General features: G+C 35.8%; 1 protein-coding gene across 2 annotated transcripts in view; it reads right to left on the reverse strand.

Moving 5' to 3' along the window:
* Positions 1 to 9768: 9768 nt before the first annotated feature.
* skd (mediator complex subunit skuld) overlaps positions 9769 to 19939 on the reverse strand; it is an 888725-nt gene continuing 878554 nt past the window's right edge. For both annotated transcript variants that reach the window (XM_067142112.2, XM_067142111.2), the window contains one exon: positions 9769 to 12412. In XM_067142112.2, the coding sequence (XP_066998213.1) occupies positions 12280 to 12412 (133 nt within the window). In that variant the 3' untranslated portion in view covers positions 9769 to 12279. The remainder of the gene's footprint in view (positions 12413 to 19939) is intronic.

The following is a 19939-nucleotide window of genomic DNA, read 5'->3' on the forward strand; positions in this document are numbered from 1 at the left end:
CAGTCTGATCCAAATTAATTACATTTCTTTCCTGGCCTTTACCTAATTATCTGTATCAGCACAAATGTGGATTAAGCCCAATTTTACTGCTGGATGCCCTTCCAACCCTATATGGAGGGATTTATTCACTATTGCTTGTACCTGTTCTGGTTAGTAGTGTGATAGGTTGTACATAAATGCATATGCGTATTAAGACCATCGTAAACAACCAGTCCCCGAACCAAAGGAATTAACCAAATGTGGTTAAAATCCCCGGCCTGGCCATGAATCGAAACCAGGGTCCTCTGAATGATAGGCCACTGTGCTGACCATTTAGCCAAGGAGGTGGACAAAGCGAATTAACTACATAAACTAAATTATATTCTGGGATTTGTGAAGCAATACACTTTTGAACCTTTCCACAGAATATAAGATCTCTTGAAGAGCAGTGGTGTTTTCAGATTTTACATAGCGTTACTTTGTGTTGACATATTCTGTGGAAAATGCATTTAGCCACACATCTGATGCTGTCAATCTAAACTTAGATGATGATAACTGTGAAGCTGCTGCTAAAGCCCGATGCTAGAGAAGCGTGACTGGCATTTTTAAGTTTCCTTGCTTCCACAAATCATTTGTAATATAATTTTGCACTCTTAATTGTTCCTTTCATTTCATTTCAGAAAGCTTCCACCATCATTTCCATGTTTTTATAGTCCAATTAGGGTGTTGTTTTGACAGGTTTAGTATTTTTGATTTTGCATTTAAAAGCACCCATATCATATTTTCTGCATTTAGGTGATGGATTATGATAAAGTCACTGGACTTTATGGAGAACTTGCCCTATAGGATGATTCATCATCAGAGCATGGATATTATTCTGTATTCAGACCATACAATTATTCCTCCTTGTACCTATTAAACTTCTCTATTGTTTTAATACTTACAGTTCTAAGTTCATAGCTTAAATTAATGGATTTTTTAGATTGCTGCTGGGCTCTTCTTCAGTAAAACTTTCACTTCGTAGCATAATGTATGCAGTTTTGTATGGCATCCATTATTTCGTGTTTATTATACAATGATGGTAAATAACACCCACTGTCTTGTTTTGAACATGAACTTTAATTAGGATTGTCACTCATGGTTTTATACCAAACAGAACAATTGCAGTCAAAAGATTAGAGCCAACAGCACGAACACAAGAGTTGGACTGTGCGGAAAAAGCCCTGTGTCAACATCTGTGCTTCGTCACTATTAACTTGTCAAATGCAGCTTACTTTGTCTCTACTTGTGTGTGCAACTATTATATCAAGGACTACATTATTTAATTTCAGACATTAAAACGCTGATACAGAGGATATCTAAAACACAGCAAAGCATCTACTTCAGAAAATAATATGTGAAGTAAAAGAAAAAGACCTCTGGTGGTTCTGAATCTATGAGTTTATGCTTCAAATGCAACCGTCTTAGCACTAAGGTACTGTGGAGTCTGAAAGCTAGCTGCTTGCAGAAACAGGTAAGCACGCCACCAAATTTATTCTCTTGTAGTTAGGATCTTAGTGGCCACTGGAACAAAATATTAAAATTGTACTTCTTATTTTAACCGTACTTTCCCCCAATATGACTTTTGTTGACATCTGAGTTTCAAGGGTCTTGTCCGGTACTTGTCAGTAATCATTTGTGATATGTCCTGCTGTTCTTCAATGGGAAAAGGGACCAGGATACCGTTTACTCACTAAAAACTGAAAACTATTTATGCTAACTCTCCACAAGGTTGACAGAAATGGGTTCGTTGTTCACTGCTGCTTCATACTGGTTTCATAATACAGGTGCAAAATCTTGCTGGAATAGCCCTTCTCCCGCTTCTTGCTGATGTGCTTTGTATGTAATTCCTATAAAAGTATTCAGCTATGTTGACCATAGATTCTGGAATATTGTTACGTAAGACGAATACTTTCAGTGCACTATCTGTTGGTATATAAAGGCCAAACTTAACTGTTGGTGAATTCCATTTTTAAATCTTCTGTCTTCAAGATTGCAGTAATTCTGAAACACTCTCACAGTCTGCATCACTATGTGGAAATGATAAAGTAAAAAAGCATTATATTAGAGATTCTGTCATATTTAAGAATACCTACCACCAGTCGATTGCATCTGTCTTTTTAGTGCCCACAACATCAATTTTCCCCAGCTACTTATAAGGTAAGGTAAGGGTTATTCTGCCCGAAGGCAGGTCCGAACCTCCGCAGAGGTGTTCCTGAGCCGGAGTTTACGTGTGGTAGGGTGGCCAGCTACTTATAAAAACAAGGAAAAATCCTGGGATTTTCAAAAAATACAGAAATACTAAATCTGTTCTCAAAATCAGGAGATAAGTCTCTGCGATAAGGAGAGAGGGAGGAAGGACAAAATATAGCGGGTCCCCTGCTTAAATCGGGAGAGTTGGCACGTCTGCTAATTCCTTCCGTGGTGTGAAGAAAGGAAAAAACAAAAATGTGGACATAAAAGTTCTGGAGTGGGTTTGAGAAGCAGGAGACAATGGCAATGCTGTAAATCATGAAATTATGCTGTTTAAAGCACGTGAAATTACATGGAGTCTTCGTATTGCTAGGAGGGACTTTAAAGCAAGTTGAGATTGATTAGAATGCTTTATACACCAGAATGGACTAAATATCCAGAGAGGGCCATCACTTTGCCAGCAGCTTCCATCAGATTATACTGAAAAAGCGATTGAATTTCACCACTTAATTGCAAGACTTCAGGCTTTGCAATGCTGCACAGCCATGAACTCTGCACGGTGTGGCACTTAGTCATGCGACCTGTCGGCTGTGGTAATGCAGGGGTGACTGACACAAAACTGTTAAAATGTGACAATATTACATTTTGCAAGAATACAGATTTAAATAACTGTTTTGTTTGTTGATTTAAAGACACTAGACACTCCTTTTTCAAAAACAATGCCAACCTAATCTATATTATGCCAAATTTTCATGTATTGTACATTCCCCTAGGTTTAAAGTTGAAAATTAGTGTGAAAAAAGGGGGTGTTATAGAATAAATAAGGTATTCAAAAAGCAATGGTAGAGAAATACTGACATGTGCTTTTCTTGCCTTATATTCAGGTCAGTCTGTATACCTCTTCTGTTCAGACTGGAGAACATCTTTGTGGTCGTAGCAGGGTTGCTCCCAACACAAATAGTTCAAAATGATTCACTTCTGGTTTTCCAGATAAAAAGGCAATATTTCCTTCATTTATGAGCTAACAACATATGCTTCCCTCATTGTTTTAATATTCAGGTCCTGTATCTATATCTCTTATTAATTGTAGTAGATAACTTGAATTGTTTGATTTACTAACAATCATATATTAGATTGGAACATTTATCTATAATAAGGCACATAATTCAGGATACACTTGCAAATATTCTGGGTTTACAGGCTACAAAGAAATTCCCTACACCTTCATTCTGATGTCCTCCTAAACATACTACTGCAGAAATTATGAGACTAAGATGGTAGATGATAAAAAATTCATAGCAAATGGAAGAATTAAAACTCAAAGAGTTAGTATTAGCTGATAGTGATTTAATTCCAAACAGAAAGTTAGCTGCTAAACTGCTAGCAATAGCAAGTCTTCTCAGCTCAATTTATGTTATTGCTCGAGATTGAAATTTTTCAGCGACTTAAGAACCCAAAATGTGTTATTTTAAAATAGGAAAATTGTTGGTTTTAAACATACAATTAGGTACTTAGAGAATACATGAGAATTTAAAAAAAAAATTATAACTACCCTAGAAAGTTAATATAGTCATACACTTGCGGAGACAGCTAATAAAGACATTTTATTTTCAAAATCTTTGAAGAATGCTTTGCATTGTGTTCTATAAGACGACGATGCTTATCTGAAAGAATGTTATGGTAAACACAGGAAAAATGTTGAAAATCAATATAGCTTCCAGGACACAACTGAAGATTGGAAAATGCAATGTGCAAAATCAGCATGGTCATCTGGGCTTAACATTGAAATAATGCCCACCTTTTCCCAACAGCTCATGATCATTTCCAATTCTTTCATACCCATAATAATCACTCTCTTTGCTTACACTAGAACAAAAGTTCAATTTTTCATTTCCTTGCAAAATCTTGCTTAATTTTTTCTACTAACTTAGGCCCTACAGTTTCTGCAGAATAATTATTTCCAGTGTTATTGATTTGCAATGCACTTCACTTTTTTTTTAATTTTTCATTTTTTATATTTTTACAATTTGCTTTACGTCGCACCGACACAGATAGGTCTAGGCATAGAATTTCAAGGATAATTTAATAAAAACAACCTATTCAATACTTTCCACGTTTCATGTAGTTTGAATCTACATGAATTTATGTAGACTTATTAGGTCAGGTACATGTTTCACCCATTATTTTGGGCATCTTCAGCCTGTAGACAATCTTTTTTTTTTTTTGCTAGTTGTTTTACGTCGCACCGACACAGATAGGTCTTACGGCGACGATGGGACAGGAAAGGACTAGGAGTGGGAAGGAAGCGGCCGTGGCCTTAGTTAAGGTACAGCCCCAGCATTTGCCTGGTGTGAAAATGGGAAACCACGGAAAACCATCTTCAGGGCTGCCGATAGTGGGATTCGAACCTACTATCTCCCGGATGCAAGCTCACAGCCGCATGCCTCTAGGCGCACGGGTAGACAATCTTTAGGTCAAGGTTTGGGACCTTTTCAACCAATATATACAATATATACAAACATTAATGATCTCTTAAGACTAACATGCCAGGATAATAATTTAGAAAATGTGAACTAAACATAACTGTGGGTAACATAAGTTAATGGTGTTTTAACACATTAAAAATTTGTCGGTCCTATTCTATCTAATTTGAAAATATGTCCAAAACTAGAATGGATCTTCTTTCTCCATCATAAGCCTTGGGTAAAGAGGATATTACATATCGGGGTTCATTTGACCCCTACATCATATCATGTTACGGTATCATATCATGTTACGGTATCATATCATGTTACGGTATGTCAAGAACATGATATGATATAGGGGTTAAATGAATCCCAGTATGTAATATCCTCTTTACCCAAGACTTATGATGGAGAAAGAAGATCCATTCTAGTTTTGGACATATTTTCAAATTAGATAGAATAGGACTGACAAATTTTTAATGTGTTAAAACACCATTAACTTATGTTACCCACAGTTATGTTTAGTTCACATTTTCTAAATTATTATTCTGGCATGTTAGTCTTAAGAGATCATTAATGTTTGTATATATTGTATATATTGGTTAAAAAGGTCCCAAACCTTGACCTAAAGATTGTCTACAGGCTGAAGATGCCCAAAATAATGGGTGAAACATGTACCTGACCTAATAAGTCTACATAAATTCATGTAGATTCAAACCACATTAAACATGGAAAGTATTGAATAGGTGGTTTTTATTAAATTATCCTTGAAATTCTATGCCTAACGTCATCTTCAATACGAAACAATAATGAGAGTTGTTACTTGTAACTTGTAAACAGATAGGTCTTACGGTGACGATGGGATAGGAGAGGGCAATGAGTGGGACGGAAGCAGCTGTAGCCTCAATTAAGATACAGCCCCAGCATTTGCCTAGTGTGAAAATGGGAAACCACAGAAAACCATTTTCAGGGCGGACGACAAACTGACAGCTACGTGACCCAAACCACACAGCCACTTGCTTGGTACTTTACACAATCACACTATACTTTCTCCAATTCACAGACTGTCCCTGAAATTGCAGTTAATTCGCATCAATATAAACATTTCAAGACTTTGTATGACATTTGCATTTTTTTTGCAAGTTTATTTTCAAATTTAAAAAGCTGTTGTATAAACATGATTTAAACATGAAACTGTTGGTTTTATTGCAAGTCACAAAATTTGTGACCGTGAAATATTCCAATCCTAAGTAATTGGTTTTACATTCCACTAACTAGTTTTACAGTTTTCGGAGACACCAAAGTGCCAGAATTTTGTCTCGAAGGAGTTCTTTTATGGGTCAGTCAGTAAATTTACTGACACACAGCTGGCGCATCTGAGCACCGGACTGAGCTGGGATTGAACCCGTCAACTTGAGCTCAGAACACTAGCGCCCTACTGTCTGAGTTACTAAGTTTAGCTCTCAATTTATAATTTGATTGATGAGCCACCCTTTTTGCCAGGGTACCTGCTTCCCAAATACTGTATAACAGTACAGAACAAGTGGTAAGATTAAACTGAGAAACAATAGGGTTGCACTGAAACATTACAGATAGAAGTCTCACAAGTGGTAGAAGGTATGCACTTCTTATTATCATTGGTTTCTTTGTTTTCTTAATGGATGTTTCTCCATACACACATGAAGTTGTACGCTCTTTAATTTTAAATTAAAAATAACAAGCATAGAAAAACAGCAATGCCTGACTCTTGCTGCATTCCAATGTGCCGAAGTAAATATCTTCATACCATCAATTCCCCAAACGGGAGCCCTTACAGAAACCATAGTTGCATGTTATTCCCAGGTAGAACTTAAGAAAAGTGTGACGCGAAATATCAAGGACTGCTCGAACCTTGACCTGACCTATAAAAATACTGCATTGGATTGTGTACTGAGCATTTCACTTACTCAATTAACTTGTGTGTCTTAAATCACAGAGCATAAAATAATTTTCAACTGGATCATCATCAGTATTAGACTTTCTAAACATGAAATAATTAATCAACTCCAAGTTTTAAATATTTACTTCTGTCTGATGATCTGAAACAAGGCCTTGAAACTCAAAGAGTTGCACTGAGGCCAACTAACAGAAGCTGACTACCAATGTCATGTTTTGTGAATGGTTCTTAAAAAAAAAAAAAAAAAAAAAAAAAAAAAAAAAAAAAAAAAAAAAAAAAAAAAAAAAAAATTAAAAAAAAATCCAGACATGTTTTTCAAAAGCCTATTTGTGCTTACAGAATTCAATGTTTAACAAAATCACTTAAAAGAAGGTTGCTATATTTTATACGTTACATTCTATCAACTTTTGATTCTATCTCTTTATTTTTCCACTTCTATTCTTCAATTCTGCTTTCAAATGAGCAATTGTCATTGCACCTATATTACCCTTCTCTTTCACATCAGCAGAAGATGACAACTCCATCTTCTATCAAACCCCCCTATGGGCGAGGGTGGTAGAATTAACACCCACGGTATCCTCTCCCTGCCGTAAGAGGCAACTAAAACGGGCCCAGGGGCTCTGAACGTTAGAGGGTGGGTTGGTGACAATGGGGCCCTTAGCTGAGTGCTGGCATTGCTTCCACTTACTTGTGCCTTGGTCAACTCTCGTTCTTTTCTGACCCCAACGGTATTAGGTTTTCAAATCCTAGGGAAGTCTTTCATTTTCAAACCCTTCATGGCCCTTGTCTTTCCTTGACCAATACCTCCATTTTTTGAGGTGTCGGAACCCTTCCATTTTTCTCTCTGTTATACAGAGGATGGTTGCCTAGCTGTACTTCCTCTTAAAACAATAACCACTACCACCACCACCACCACCACCACTCTTCTATCAATAAAAATAAATGATTTGGTTTGAAAACCTTACCTTTTGAAATACTCCATATAAACAAGGCATAAGACAAATGAGAAGCAGGAAGCTTATACTGGCTATTACACACGCTGCATTGCGAACAAGTTTGGTATAACACATTACTATTCTTCAGAGTCCTTGGAACAGCATCGCAGGAGAAGGATTCAAGGGGCATGATAGCCAATCGACACTGTCACTGGCTTCTCACCAAGGTAACAACAGTTTGAATACCAGCCATATGATGAAGGATTTCTGACATTAGTCGCGCCCTGTGGTTTGGACTACACTTAAAACTGGAGACCCCATAGCTAAGATCTCAACATCAACCATTGTGTAAAACTGCAAGCTTGATTTGAAGGATTAAAAGTGAGCCATAATCATAAAAAATTAAAGCCGTTGTAAACAGTGCTGATGGCTTGACACACTTACTAAAATTAAAACAGTCTATATCAGCGCACATTAAAATAATTTAATCCATAACCAGTTTTTGGAATCTTAGTTCCATCATCAGAGGATCATAAAAATTCACATAAGTGTGTCATCTTTTAAAATGTAGAGGACAGTTTTGCTGTAATAAAGATAGAAAAACGAATAAGACAAGCTAACATAATAAACTTTTAAACCAAATGAATGTATTTAAAGATGTACCTTCTACTGACAGGAATGGCTGAACATGCTGTCTCAGCTGCTACACAAATACTGAGCAGCATGTGACATTGCATTACACGAAGGTTGTAAAAATTAAGTTGTCCACGGCGGTATCATTTAAAATTTTAACCAGGCGTGCATATTTAATTATTTAAATTGAATTCTTGGATTTCTCCCAGTTTTTCTAGGACTCTTCTAGGACTTCCTGGACAGTCACGACCCTGCCTGGACACACAGAATATAAACCATGGCTAGTGTGCTCTGTTGGCCCAGGATTAATAATTAATGTTATTGGCTTTACATCCCACTAACTACTTTTATGGTTTTCGGAGGGGTTGAGGTGCCGGAATGTCCTGCAGGAATTCTTTTACGTGCCAGTAAATCTACCAACACGAGGCTGTCGTATTTGAGCACCTTCAAATATCACCGGATTGAGCCGGGAATCGAACCAGCCAAGTTGGGAAGGCCAGCACCTCAACTGTCTGAGCCACTCAGCCCGACTGTTGGCCCAGTGCTTGGGACAGAGTCTCATCTAAGGAGTAACATTTTACTCAGTAGTTGATTTCCTCACGTTATATATATATATATTTTTTTTTTTACAAGTTTCTTTACGTCGCACCGACACAGATAGGTCTTATGGCGATGATGGGATAGGAAATGGTTAGGAATGGGAAGGAAGCGGCCATGACCTTAATTAAGGTACAGTTGACAGGTACATCCAGCAGTGGGGTTCAAACCTACTATCTCCTGAATGCATTATAAAAATAATAGTTTTTCATGATGTCCTTATGAGCCAAGTTCAGCAAGTTGTCTTCGTATTCTCTTTTCCTATCTTACCTATCAACTTACAAGAAACACTCTGCTGGCATTGCTACAGAAGGCTACTGGACAGGAATGTGTTATTTACCCGTATCAACTGATGGTTTCTATTAAGTACACACAATGAGTCCTAATGAATTCATGTCCACAGTTGTTCACAGTAAATGCAAAGGGTTATGAAAATATCTATGCATATAATGCACAGACATTTATAAGGTAGCTTAACATGAATCATGACTCAGAAAAGTAATATAAAATATGTATTGCACTGTAACAACCATAGATATGTTTTAGTTATTAGGGAAATCATTATAAAACAACTCTCTCCTCTCCATACAAATTAATAATAATAATAATAATAATAATAATAATAATAATAATAATAATAATAATAATAATAATAATAATAATAATAATAATAATAATAATAATTCCAAATAATAAATACTACAATCAGCATTCTTTCTCATGTACTCTTGATGTGTTGTAATGACTGAGCAAAGCACATGACTTGCTACAGTAACATCCAGTGCTGCAGTCAAATGATACGGCAGGGGTTGAAAAGCTGTAGTCCTTCTGCACCAAACACCTTCTTTAATAGGGTGACAAGAACACCAACCAAAGAACTGAAACTGATATAATGGATGTCTTCTTTATGAATTTTTCAATGTTCTAAGGCTATATGCAATAAGGAAGTTAAGTGATGCAGAAGGATTTCAGCTTATTAATTGGTCCTAAGTTCCATTTTTTAAATACTTTTTTTTAATTCAAGCCTCCAATGAGCATGTGTTCGGTAACAAAACATTGTATGAAATTTGCCACCACAATAAACATCATGTACAAAAGTTGTAAAGTCTCAAGACTTTCTGACATATTTATTTTACAATATTCATTCATCTTCCTACAGTTTAGATTTTGAAAACTGAGTTTCTATAGAAACTGAAATAACTCTTTTTATGAATTTCATTTAAAAGGTGTTCATTTAAATAAGTCTTAATAACATAAGGGGAAAAGCAGTAGTATTTATATTTATGGTTTCAAAAAAAGATTACATAATTATGAGGGGAGTTATATTCATTTTTGAGTCCCAATTCCTGGTAAATCCCTGCAGTGGTTTCTTTTCATAATGATTTTACATCAAAACAACACAGGCGAGAGAGGAGGCTAAATGATTTAGAAAATGCCTGAGGCAAAAACAAATTAAATTATAACTATATACATATTTTTCACCACCAAGGTGTCATCTGTAAAAGAATCAGGTGTGTGTGTGTGTGTATATATATATCTATTATATATAGATATACATATATATATATAAAAGAATTTATACATACATATACAGACTAATAACAAAAAGGAATGACATGATCACCTTAGGTGACTAGTCACCCTTATAAAATGTTTATTTAACAAGTTCATTGTTCCCCCACTTGCAGTTATTACATAACAGTGATTCTTTGTACACTGCTCTTTGGGGTGAACGCTGTACAAGTGCGAATAGACCAACAGTGTAATGCTAATTAATATGTACATTAATAAATAATTTACTGGGCATCTGCACACTGATAGGTCTCTTCATTGGAAATAAAATATTACAACTTTTTATTCGTCAACGATCCCGTAACAAATATGATTGTACTTGGGAGGCTAAAAAATCAACAAAAATACAACAAAAATTACAAGAGGAAAAATGTTACATCATTCTCTAAACCGTTGCACACAAAAGGTAATTAACGTATGTGCTTATTTGCAGTCTTTTCTTTTAAAAATGTTAAAATACATAATTACTTTAAAAAAATGCCCCGAACAATTTTTAATTTAAAAATCCTATAATCTACAGCCAACCTCACTTATATTAATATAACAATGTTGCAGAACTAGAATACTTTTTATCTGTACAAAATGTACACCTTCAAATATCATCTCATGCACACAGTCACACTGTTCTTTTGTACACACAGGCACACTGCACGAGGTCAATTAGCATCGATTCAATAGTTTGTACTATTTGAATTTCCTATAAGTCATTTGTTTCATATATATATAAATTTATATTTAATATGGTATAATTATCATACAAGTTCCCTTTCCCTTAGTGAGTGTAAAAACAGAAGAAAAAGCTTCAATAAGGTCTCTTTTTCTGTTAGTTAGGCTCTAACTGTGTCTTCATGCCTGAGATTTAAAAAAAAAAACAAGCATCACTGCTGAAGGGCAAGGTATCACAGAAAAGCCTTCTTTAAGGCTGGGCTACACAAGTTCTGATCAACACATCCCTGCAAGCTTCCTTATATGTTGATTTAGATGTTCAATGCACTAAAAGTAAAGTAAATTCTAAACAGTATTTTTCTTAAATGGCAGCCTAGTAGCACTTTGGAGTAGAATTAGTTTCTTCGTGGCTAAATTGACTTGGCCCCCTGCATTATAAGTGGTTCTAGAATCACGCATCAGTTATAAATTTTTTAATAATAAATAACACAAGCCAAAAAACTGACTTAACTGACATTGTGATGTGACACATGATCATTCCATTACATTTTTTATATTATACATATAAAATCTAACATTTTGCTTTGGTAGCTTTCACAGCATGGGATTGTTTTGATCTCTTTATTTTGCTAACTATATAAAAAATTTTAACTTTGTTATCTTTGGCTACTTTAGTTATGCGGAGTCTGGGAGAAATAATATAATACATTGCTTTTATAGAAATGAACTCCACATGATTGTCATCATTCCTAACAGCAATAAAATGGAACAATCTCCATAAATTTTACTTATTACACAAGATCATGATATAGCCACTGAAAGTGAAAAAAATAAATAAAAAAATATAGAAACATTATTGCTGGAACTTCATATTTCATATACCTGATTTATACAATACGATTCTAACAGTGTTTAACTGACACCTTCACCCTACACAACATATGAACAGATGAAATGCATTTTGGAGTGGTGATGTTTCTTCTACACCACTCTTGGTGTGGTAACTTGTAGTTCAGATCACTAGACACTACGGTTTGATCAGCATTTGGGAAAACTTCCTTAAAACACCAAATTGTCTCGATCACATGCTTAAATTATTATTTAATATTGCTATAGGGTATGCCAACTTCCTTAAAATTTCACCATCACCAGCCTATAATGAATTTTAATTCAGCTGATTAATGTTACATAACACTGCTAATATCGAGCAGCATCCAAATCCACAAATTTCCTAATTTACAGTTTTTCAACGACTCTACGCAGGTCAGACGAGTGCAGAAGTCATGTGATACAACTGCATTAGTGCCTGGATGTGCACAGGAAGGCATGAAAGACGATCTCTAGTATTAGAATCCAAGGCCAGCCAGGACAGAGCATTGTAGCCTTCCAACACATACCTGAAAATTCATAAAAATCACCATAAATTTTATGAAGAGAGAAAATGACAAGGCACAAGGGGTATGCAGTAAACACCTCTTAACACAAAAACAGAGGACACCGGTACCGAAGAATCAGCATAAAACTTCATATTCCTGGTCTCCTATTGTCTTTTGAAATGAAATATTTCTTGTCTTACTTTTTAAAATATATTTGTCCAATACATACTGCCAATATACTTGCTAGTTCTTTTATGTTAGGGAAGCGAAGAGCAGTGTTTAGCTATTTGTAGTGAATATTATCATTTGAACTAGTTCTAAAAGAATAGAAGAACAGCCTTTCATTGAGAAAGTATAGATCTGTATATTAACCAGCCAAGAAATCTCTACGATAATGTGCTCTATGCCTTTTGGTCATTCCTGTACTTGGGGACTTTTTAAAACATTTTCAGCCAATCAGTTTTTGTGTCAGGAAGTGTACATAATGATCATATACCAAATAAAGATTTGTGGTCCTTTAATATGAAATTATACAAAACAGAAATTAAAATTTAATCCAACTCCAAATTGTATGTCTACACCTTAGTTCCTGTTCCTGATATGGGTCGGGGATGAGGAGAGATGAGATTGTATGGTACGTTTTTAAAGCCAGATGCCCTACCTCATGCCAACCTTAGTTAAGGAGCTAATGAAGATGAAAGGAATGATGGTGAATGAAACTGGGTAAGGAGGTGGAAGGAATCAATTAATTGGCTGTGGTCTATGAATAGGAACTGTCTCGGCATTTGCCTGGAAGTGAAAATGGGAAACCTCAGAAAACCATTATCAGAACAGCCGTTGGGGTATCAAACCCATCTTCCTCCCGAAGGAAGAACTTGTCTCCATATCCAGAGCATGTTAACATGCACGTCCACTCTGCTCTGTAATCCAACTCTGAATTACCTACGAGTAATTCAAAGTGAATAGTATATACAGTTTACCATCACCATCCAGGATAATCATCCTTCTGCTGTGTGTTTAACATAAGACCTTACTCGTAGATTTTCAGATACAATGCGGCTGGTTTGAACCGACTATCTCCCAAAACCAAATTTACAGCTACAAGATTCCTATCCAAGATCATATTTGAAGAAAACAGATCATTAAGAAATTCAAATATGCTCCGATATAATTAACCTGTAAAGACTTCAATGACATTTTCTAACAACTTCAAAGTTTATTAATAAATTATCTGATCTGCCCAGGATTTTGTGCTTTTGGAAATGTACAATACTGTTTACTTTGTGTAAACTTGCCAATCATTGTGATATGATGATGTTATGAACAGCAAGACAAATGATGATTGCCATGCACATGATTTAAAGTGATATGGTAAAATCAAAGGATGTTCTTGTAGAATGAAACGTGCTATTCGTTGTTTAATAGTGTTTTTTTTTTTTTTTTTTTTTTTTTACAGGTATGTTATAGTGTTATGATTAGTGTTTTCAAGAGTCTGAAAAGCTTTAAAGTTACATTTCTTTCTCCTTTCATTCTGCCCGCCAAAAATTGGGAGTAATCACTGATCCCTCCCCTGCCCCCTTCAACTGCATACCTCTCAGGATTTTACAATCATTCTGTCTGACTCAGGAATGATATCTCACTCCCAGATAAAAAGCTCCAACACCCACCCCACAATGCAGATTGAAACAGGCTGTCAGAAGAAGGTTTGTAAATATGTACATAATTGTCATTAATTATTAGTAAGGTCTTGCATTATATTTAGGATAGAGTGCTGATGTAGCACTGTTGTGTACGTGGGACTAGTTTGTTGCCCATAATAAATGTTGCAGAAATAAAGGACTGTAATACCAATTTCAGAATTTGCTATTACATTTATGCTAAAGTAAACACCAGATTAACAAAGTAGTAAAAGAGGTAAAATTCAATTGTACAGTGTGAAAAAAGAGACCTTAAACAGCATAACTAATTTATCAAGTAATCTGTCACCTCGTGGCCTTATAATTCTAACATAAGTAGTGACCAAATTTTCTTCCCAATTCATCAAGGAACAGGGAACACTCAAGGTAGGTTACCCATACAGTCTATCAGGGCTGATTACCTTGATGTTACCTACCTTTATATCAATCTTGTTACCAAAATTACAGGCAATCATAGCCATACTTCAAGAGTTAGACAAGAATGAAAACATGATTTTCACCTTGTCATAATTCAAACGAGCCCATGTCAAAATAACAGCTCAACGCAAATATTAAATTGATTTACTTAGAGACTGACTATTTTCAATATTTAATTTAAAAAAAATATTTTTTACATGTATTAATCAACATTTATGTACTTCAGTAACTAGCAAGAGGCTAACAACTGCCAACTACCGAACAACACTACCCTTGATTCCTTAAAAAAGACAACAGCCTCAAAGGATCATGGCCTACCAAGCGACCGCTGCTCAGCCCGAAGGCCTGCAGATTACGAGGTGTCGTGTGGTCAGCACGACGGATCCTCTCGGCCATTATTCTTGGCTTTCTAGACAGGGGCCGCCATCTCACCGTCAGATAGCGCCTCAATTGTAATTACGTAGGCTGAGTGGACCTCGAACCGGCCCTAAGATGCAGGTAAAAATCCCTGACCTGGCTGGGAATCAAACCCGGGGCCTCCGGGTAAGAGGGAGGCGCGCTACCTTTACACCCAAAGTATTCAGTTTATAGGATTCAGTGCTCAAATAACACTCGCCACTCAAAAACCGCCGAATGATTCAAGTCATTTGACATCTTATATCTCTTCAATTAATGCCATGATGTGAAGTTTTGACAATAGAAAGTGTGACAGGACTCAAAGTTAGAATATTCCCCTACTTTTCCATAGTAGTGATTTTACTAGTATAAATGATACGTGAACATCCTCTAATTCAATCAATTTTTGTCATAATATAGGGCATTTAATATTAATTTGTCTGTGAAAATTAGAGGTATAGAATCACAACGGTATGGATACAAAGGGGGAAATTACTCATGAAAACAATGGTATGAAATAACGGGCATGTAATGCAACTTATGGCTCACCTATTTAATAGCTAATCAGTCTACCTGGTGGCCATGATCGTTAAGGCATCAATTCTGTGTGGTCTGACACCGTGGTTAGCTGGTTTTAGTGCCGCTGGTGGAATACAATTTATAATCAACAGATCGCATGCCAAAAGTCTGGATTCAGTCCCAAACCTCTCTGCAGTGTTCATATGAAGTGAGGGCATATGACATTGTTGAGGGTGATTTGTCTGTCGGATGGCAACGTTAAGCCTTGAGCAGACCCCTTGGTGTTATTTGAAAAGGGTAGGCTATGTGCTGACACTGGGCTTCACCCTCTCCCTATCATCATCATCATCATCATCATCATCATCATCATCATCATCATCATCGCCACACAGCCAGGCGTGCAGGTCGATGGGCATCAAATAGAAAGAAGGCTAGGAAAACAACAGATAGGGAATCTGCCACCTGGGTGACTACCCTAAATGCAGATCAGTATTGATTGATTGAATGATTGACCTGCACCAGGTGAGACAAACATGTCCTTGGACACTCCTGGCACTAAGCCTAGCTCCTTCCTTTCACCTTCCGTTCTTATCACTGCTGCTCCCTCTATTGTACATAATGTAATAGTTATTTATTTTTTATTGTACTGTACCGTTACATATCCGTCATATCAGTATTTATCTTACTGTGCGTAGCTGTAAGTTCTCATCTTCATTTTACTTTACCTTTAATTTTCCTCATTCTTCTCATTTGCAATTAAATTGTTAATTGTTGTTTCCCCTACATTTATCATATTCGTTTTAATTGTCTTCTGCTACTTGTGTTATTAGTTTTTTCTTCGTTGCTCTTTCATGTATAATTTTTAAGTTTGCATTGTTCTACTCTATTATAAATACCTATTTCACTGTGGAACTGTGTAATTCATAATCTTGCCATTTAGGTTAAATAAATAAATAAATAAATAAATAACTAAATAAATAAATAAATAAATGAATGACATTTCATCCCCTTTGTTTCAAAAGTAAAAGCCACTGTATAAATGAATATATTGTACAAAAAGTTATGCATTATTTATAGAGTGAACTGTGAAATATCATTTGAAAAAACAGAAATTATGCCCCAAAAACCAACACAGCTGAAAGAAGTCACCATAAATGGTAATAAAATCAAAATAGTAACTCAGTTTAAATATCTTGGAGAAGTAATAACACATAACTTAAATGAAAAAATCTCAATCCAAGTAAGAACAAATAGATTAGCTAAAGCACAAAAATTAACATGGGATATCTACAAAAAGAAATGTCTATCAATAAATACAAAAATAAAACACTACAACACAGTTATAAAACCGGAAGCTACATATGCAGCAGAAACACTCTTTTACCTGAATAAACAATCAAAGACTGACAGACTTCAGAAAATTGAAAGGAGGATTGGAAGAACCTGTATCAACAAAAAATATCAGAAAGATGGACAGTGGCGGTTAATACCTAACAAAGTCGTGTACAAAGAGCTAGAACCCATTACAGATACTATGCGTAAGAGGAGACTGGGATTCTTTGGACATATCATGAGGATGCAGGACTCGAGACTTCTGAAACAACTAGTACAACACAATCTCGTCTCAAAAAATACCACAACAGGATGTAAATGGATCAGAGAAGTAAGAGAGGATCTGAAGGAAATAGGCCTTACAACAGAAGACACCAAAAATAAGATAAAATTGAATACAAAACTCAAGAATACAAACCTCCGCTTTACCCTTACACAAAACAAACCAACAACACGCACATTTTCAACTGAGGAAAGGGCACGAAGATCGGAGCGTCTGAAGAAGTACTGGGAGGACCGCAAAGCCCAAACAATCCCTTCAAAGAGACCTGAACGACGGACTGACTAAAGTTATCCTATGTGGTCATAAAAGAAGAAGAAGAAGAAGAAGAAGAGTGAACTGTAAAGTAGATGCCAAACATATAAATGTATTGTGTATACAATTTCAATTGGTTCCTCAGTTTGCATTGTATAATTCAACCTCATCATATTTAATACCTAGTAACTTAGACCCTTGCAATGATACACACTTTTCTCTCTTGGTATATCACCAAAAGCCTGTTAAGTCATTATTGGTCAAAGTTCTCAATGGAAATTTTGCATAGTTTTTGTAGATTGTGTGTGGTCTGTTGAGGATGTCCAAGAACAGCTTGTTTTAAACAATCTCAAGCATTATAAGCTATACATTTCCTTTTTGTTTCATATTGAAGTACTATTATAAGAAATAAATTTACAATACCTTTTGATCTTTTCAATACACTGTATCAAGTAAATAATATTACATCAGTCTTAGTGGCCATCTTCAGCCAAAATAAAATTAAACATATTATGTGATAACTAAAGATATGTATACGAGACAAAGACATGTTGCAGGAATAATTATAACATTAAAATACATATAAAACAAAAATTATGGTTGTGATTTTCTTGTCATAATATGATCTCTTTAAGTAGAGTTAAGACCTCAAGTAATGAAGAAAATCTGGAAATGATAGCCAGAATTAGGAATGAATAAACAAACAGAAAAGAAATTCAAAAGGAGATAAACATTATTTACGAGACTCACCTCTACAGTGAAATGCTGGAGGAAGCAGGCAGGTCATGGAAACAAGCACTGACCTGTTGTAGGAAGCAGGCAATGGAAACAAAGGAGATAGGGAGAGAGGTTAAAGAAGGGAGTGAAAAGGAAGGGGGATGGGTGGGAGGGGAGGGTGAGGGAGGAGAGAAGAGGTGTCTAAGATGGGGTACAAGGATGTGGAAAGAAAGACTGCTGCTGAGAGGGGAATTTAAAGAGAGTATAAAAGAAAGAATTATTTTTATCTCAGACATGATTACTAAAGACAGGAATTAAAAGGTCAAATAAAATGTTTGACTTCTATGAAATTTCATTTAGATTTAAGTTACGATTGAAAAACTGTTCCAGATGAAAAAAATTCCATATATTGAGCAGCGGGCCTTTTTCTATAACTTTGAGAATTTTCATGTCCTGGTTGATATTGGTGAACTAATCGTTAGTATCACCCATGTGCTGTCCCATGGACAAAAATCTGTTTTATTTCAGGGTGGTAACATGCTCTAAGTATCTTGTATGGAAGCTCCTACCTGTCTGACAAACATAAGGTGCATCACAATTATTGCAATTGAGTCTACAAACACTTGACTTTGTGAACTTGTTGCTATAAAAAATAGAAATGGTACTGTGTAAAATATCTGTGTTTCTTTTATAAGTTTTGAAAGGCTATTCTGACGTCATGCTTTTTATTGTTGAGTTTTTCCTTTTGTTAAGATGGTTGAAGGTTTGTGTTTATGTTTATTAATGATTTTCTCTATAAAGGAGTTGTGGTAGCCATTAAATTTAGCTATACTGCGAATGGTGTTTTAATTTGTTTCTAAGTTCTTCTTTAGACAGCGGGATGCTAAAAGCACGGTGTATCTCATTCTCTCCTCCCCACTCCTCTCCCTATCTCCTTTGTTTCCACTGCCTGCTTCCTACAACAGGTCAGTCGCTTAGAATATAAGAGAGTAATAGCCAGTGGCTGGCTGGTTCATTCTTCCAAGTGGACCTACGAATGCTTCTGAAATATTAAGGTCACCAATTAAATGCTTGTTTCCATGACCTGCCAGCTTCCTCCAGCATATCAGTGTTTCACATCAGACTGTACATTTCACTATAGAGGTGAGTCTCGTATATAATATTTATCTCCTTTGTAATTTCTTTTCTGTTTGTTTATTCATTCCTAATTCTCGCTCTAATTTCCAGATTTACTTCACTGTCTGAGGTCCTAACTCTACTTAAAGACATCATATTATGACAAGAAGATCACAACAATAATTTTTGTTTTATATGTATTTTAATGTTATAATTATTCCTGAAACATTGTCTTTGTCTTGTATACATGTTTTAGTTATCACATAATCTGTTTAATTTTATTTTTGCTGAAGATAGCCACTAAGTGGCTGAAACAAGTCGCAAGATGGATGTAATATTATTTACTTGATATATTGTATTGAAAAGGTGGACCCTCTTGTCAATTTATTTCTTACAATCTCAGGCATGTTCAACAGGATTCAAGTCTGTGGGTAGTAAACAGGTCAGTTGAGTCAAGTGATATTGGCATAATGAAGAAATACATACATGAAAGTTAATTCTTCACTGCAATGCCTGTGATATGCTCCTAAAATGGGCTGGAGGATGTCTCATTAACAAGAAGCCTTGAGATAGTCCTGAATTATCAGGAGTGGTATGTGGCAACCCAATGGAATTATTCCACTGAACATTATGTCAAAGCACCACCGTTTGCTGTACTTATAGCACCTTGTCATGTGCCTCCACTTCCATGCTAAGCAGCGAACATCTTTTAGTTGAAGTTTTTCTCATGGGAGTGCTAGGAGGATGTCCCTCTTGATGGCTTTCTTAGTTCCACTAGGCAAGCATTTCCCTTACTCTTTAGGAACCTAGGTATGAATG

Source organism: Anabrus simplex, chromosome 2, assembly GCF_040414725.1.
Source record: "Anabrus simplex isolate iqAnaSimp1 chromosome 2, ASM4041472v1, whole genome shotgun sequence".
Taxonomy (NCBI): domain Eukaryota; kingdom Metazoa; phylum Arthropoda; class Insecta; order Orthoptera; family Tettigoniidae; genus Anabrus; species Anabrus simplex.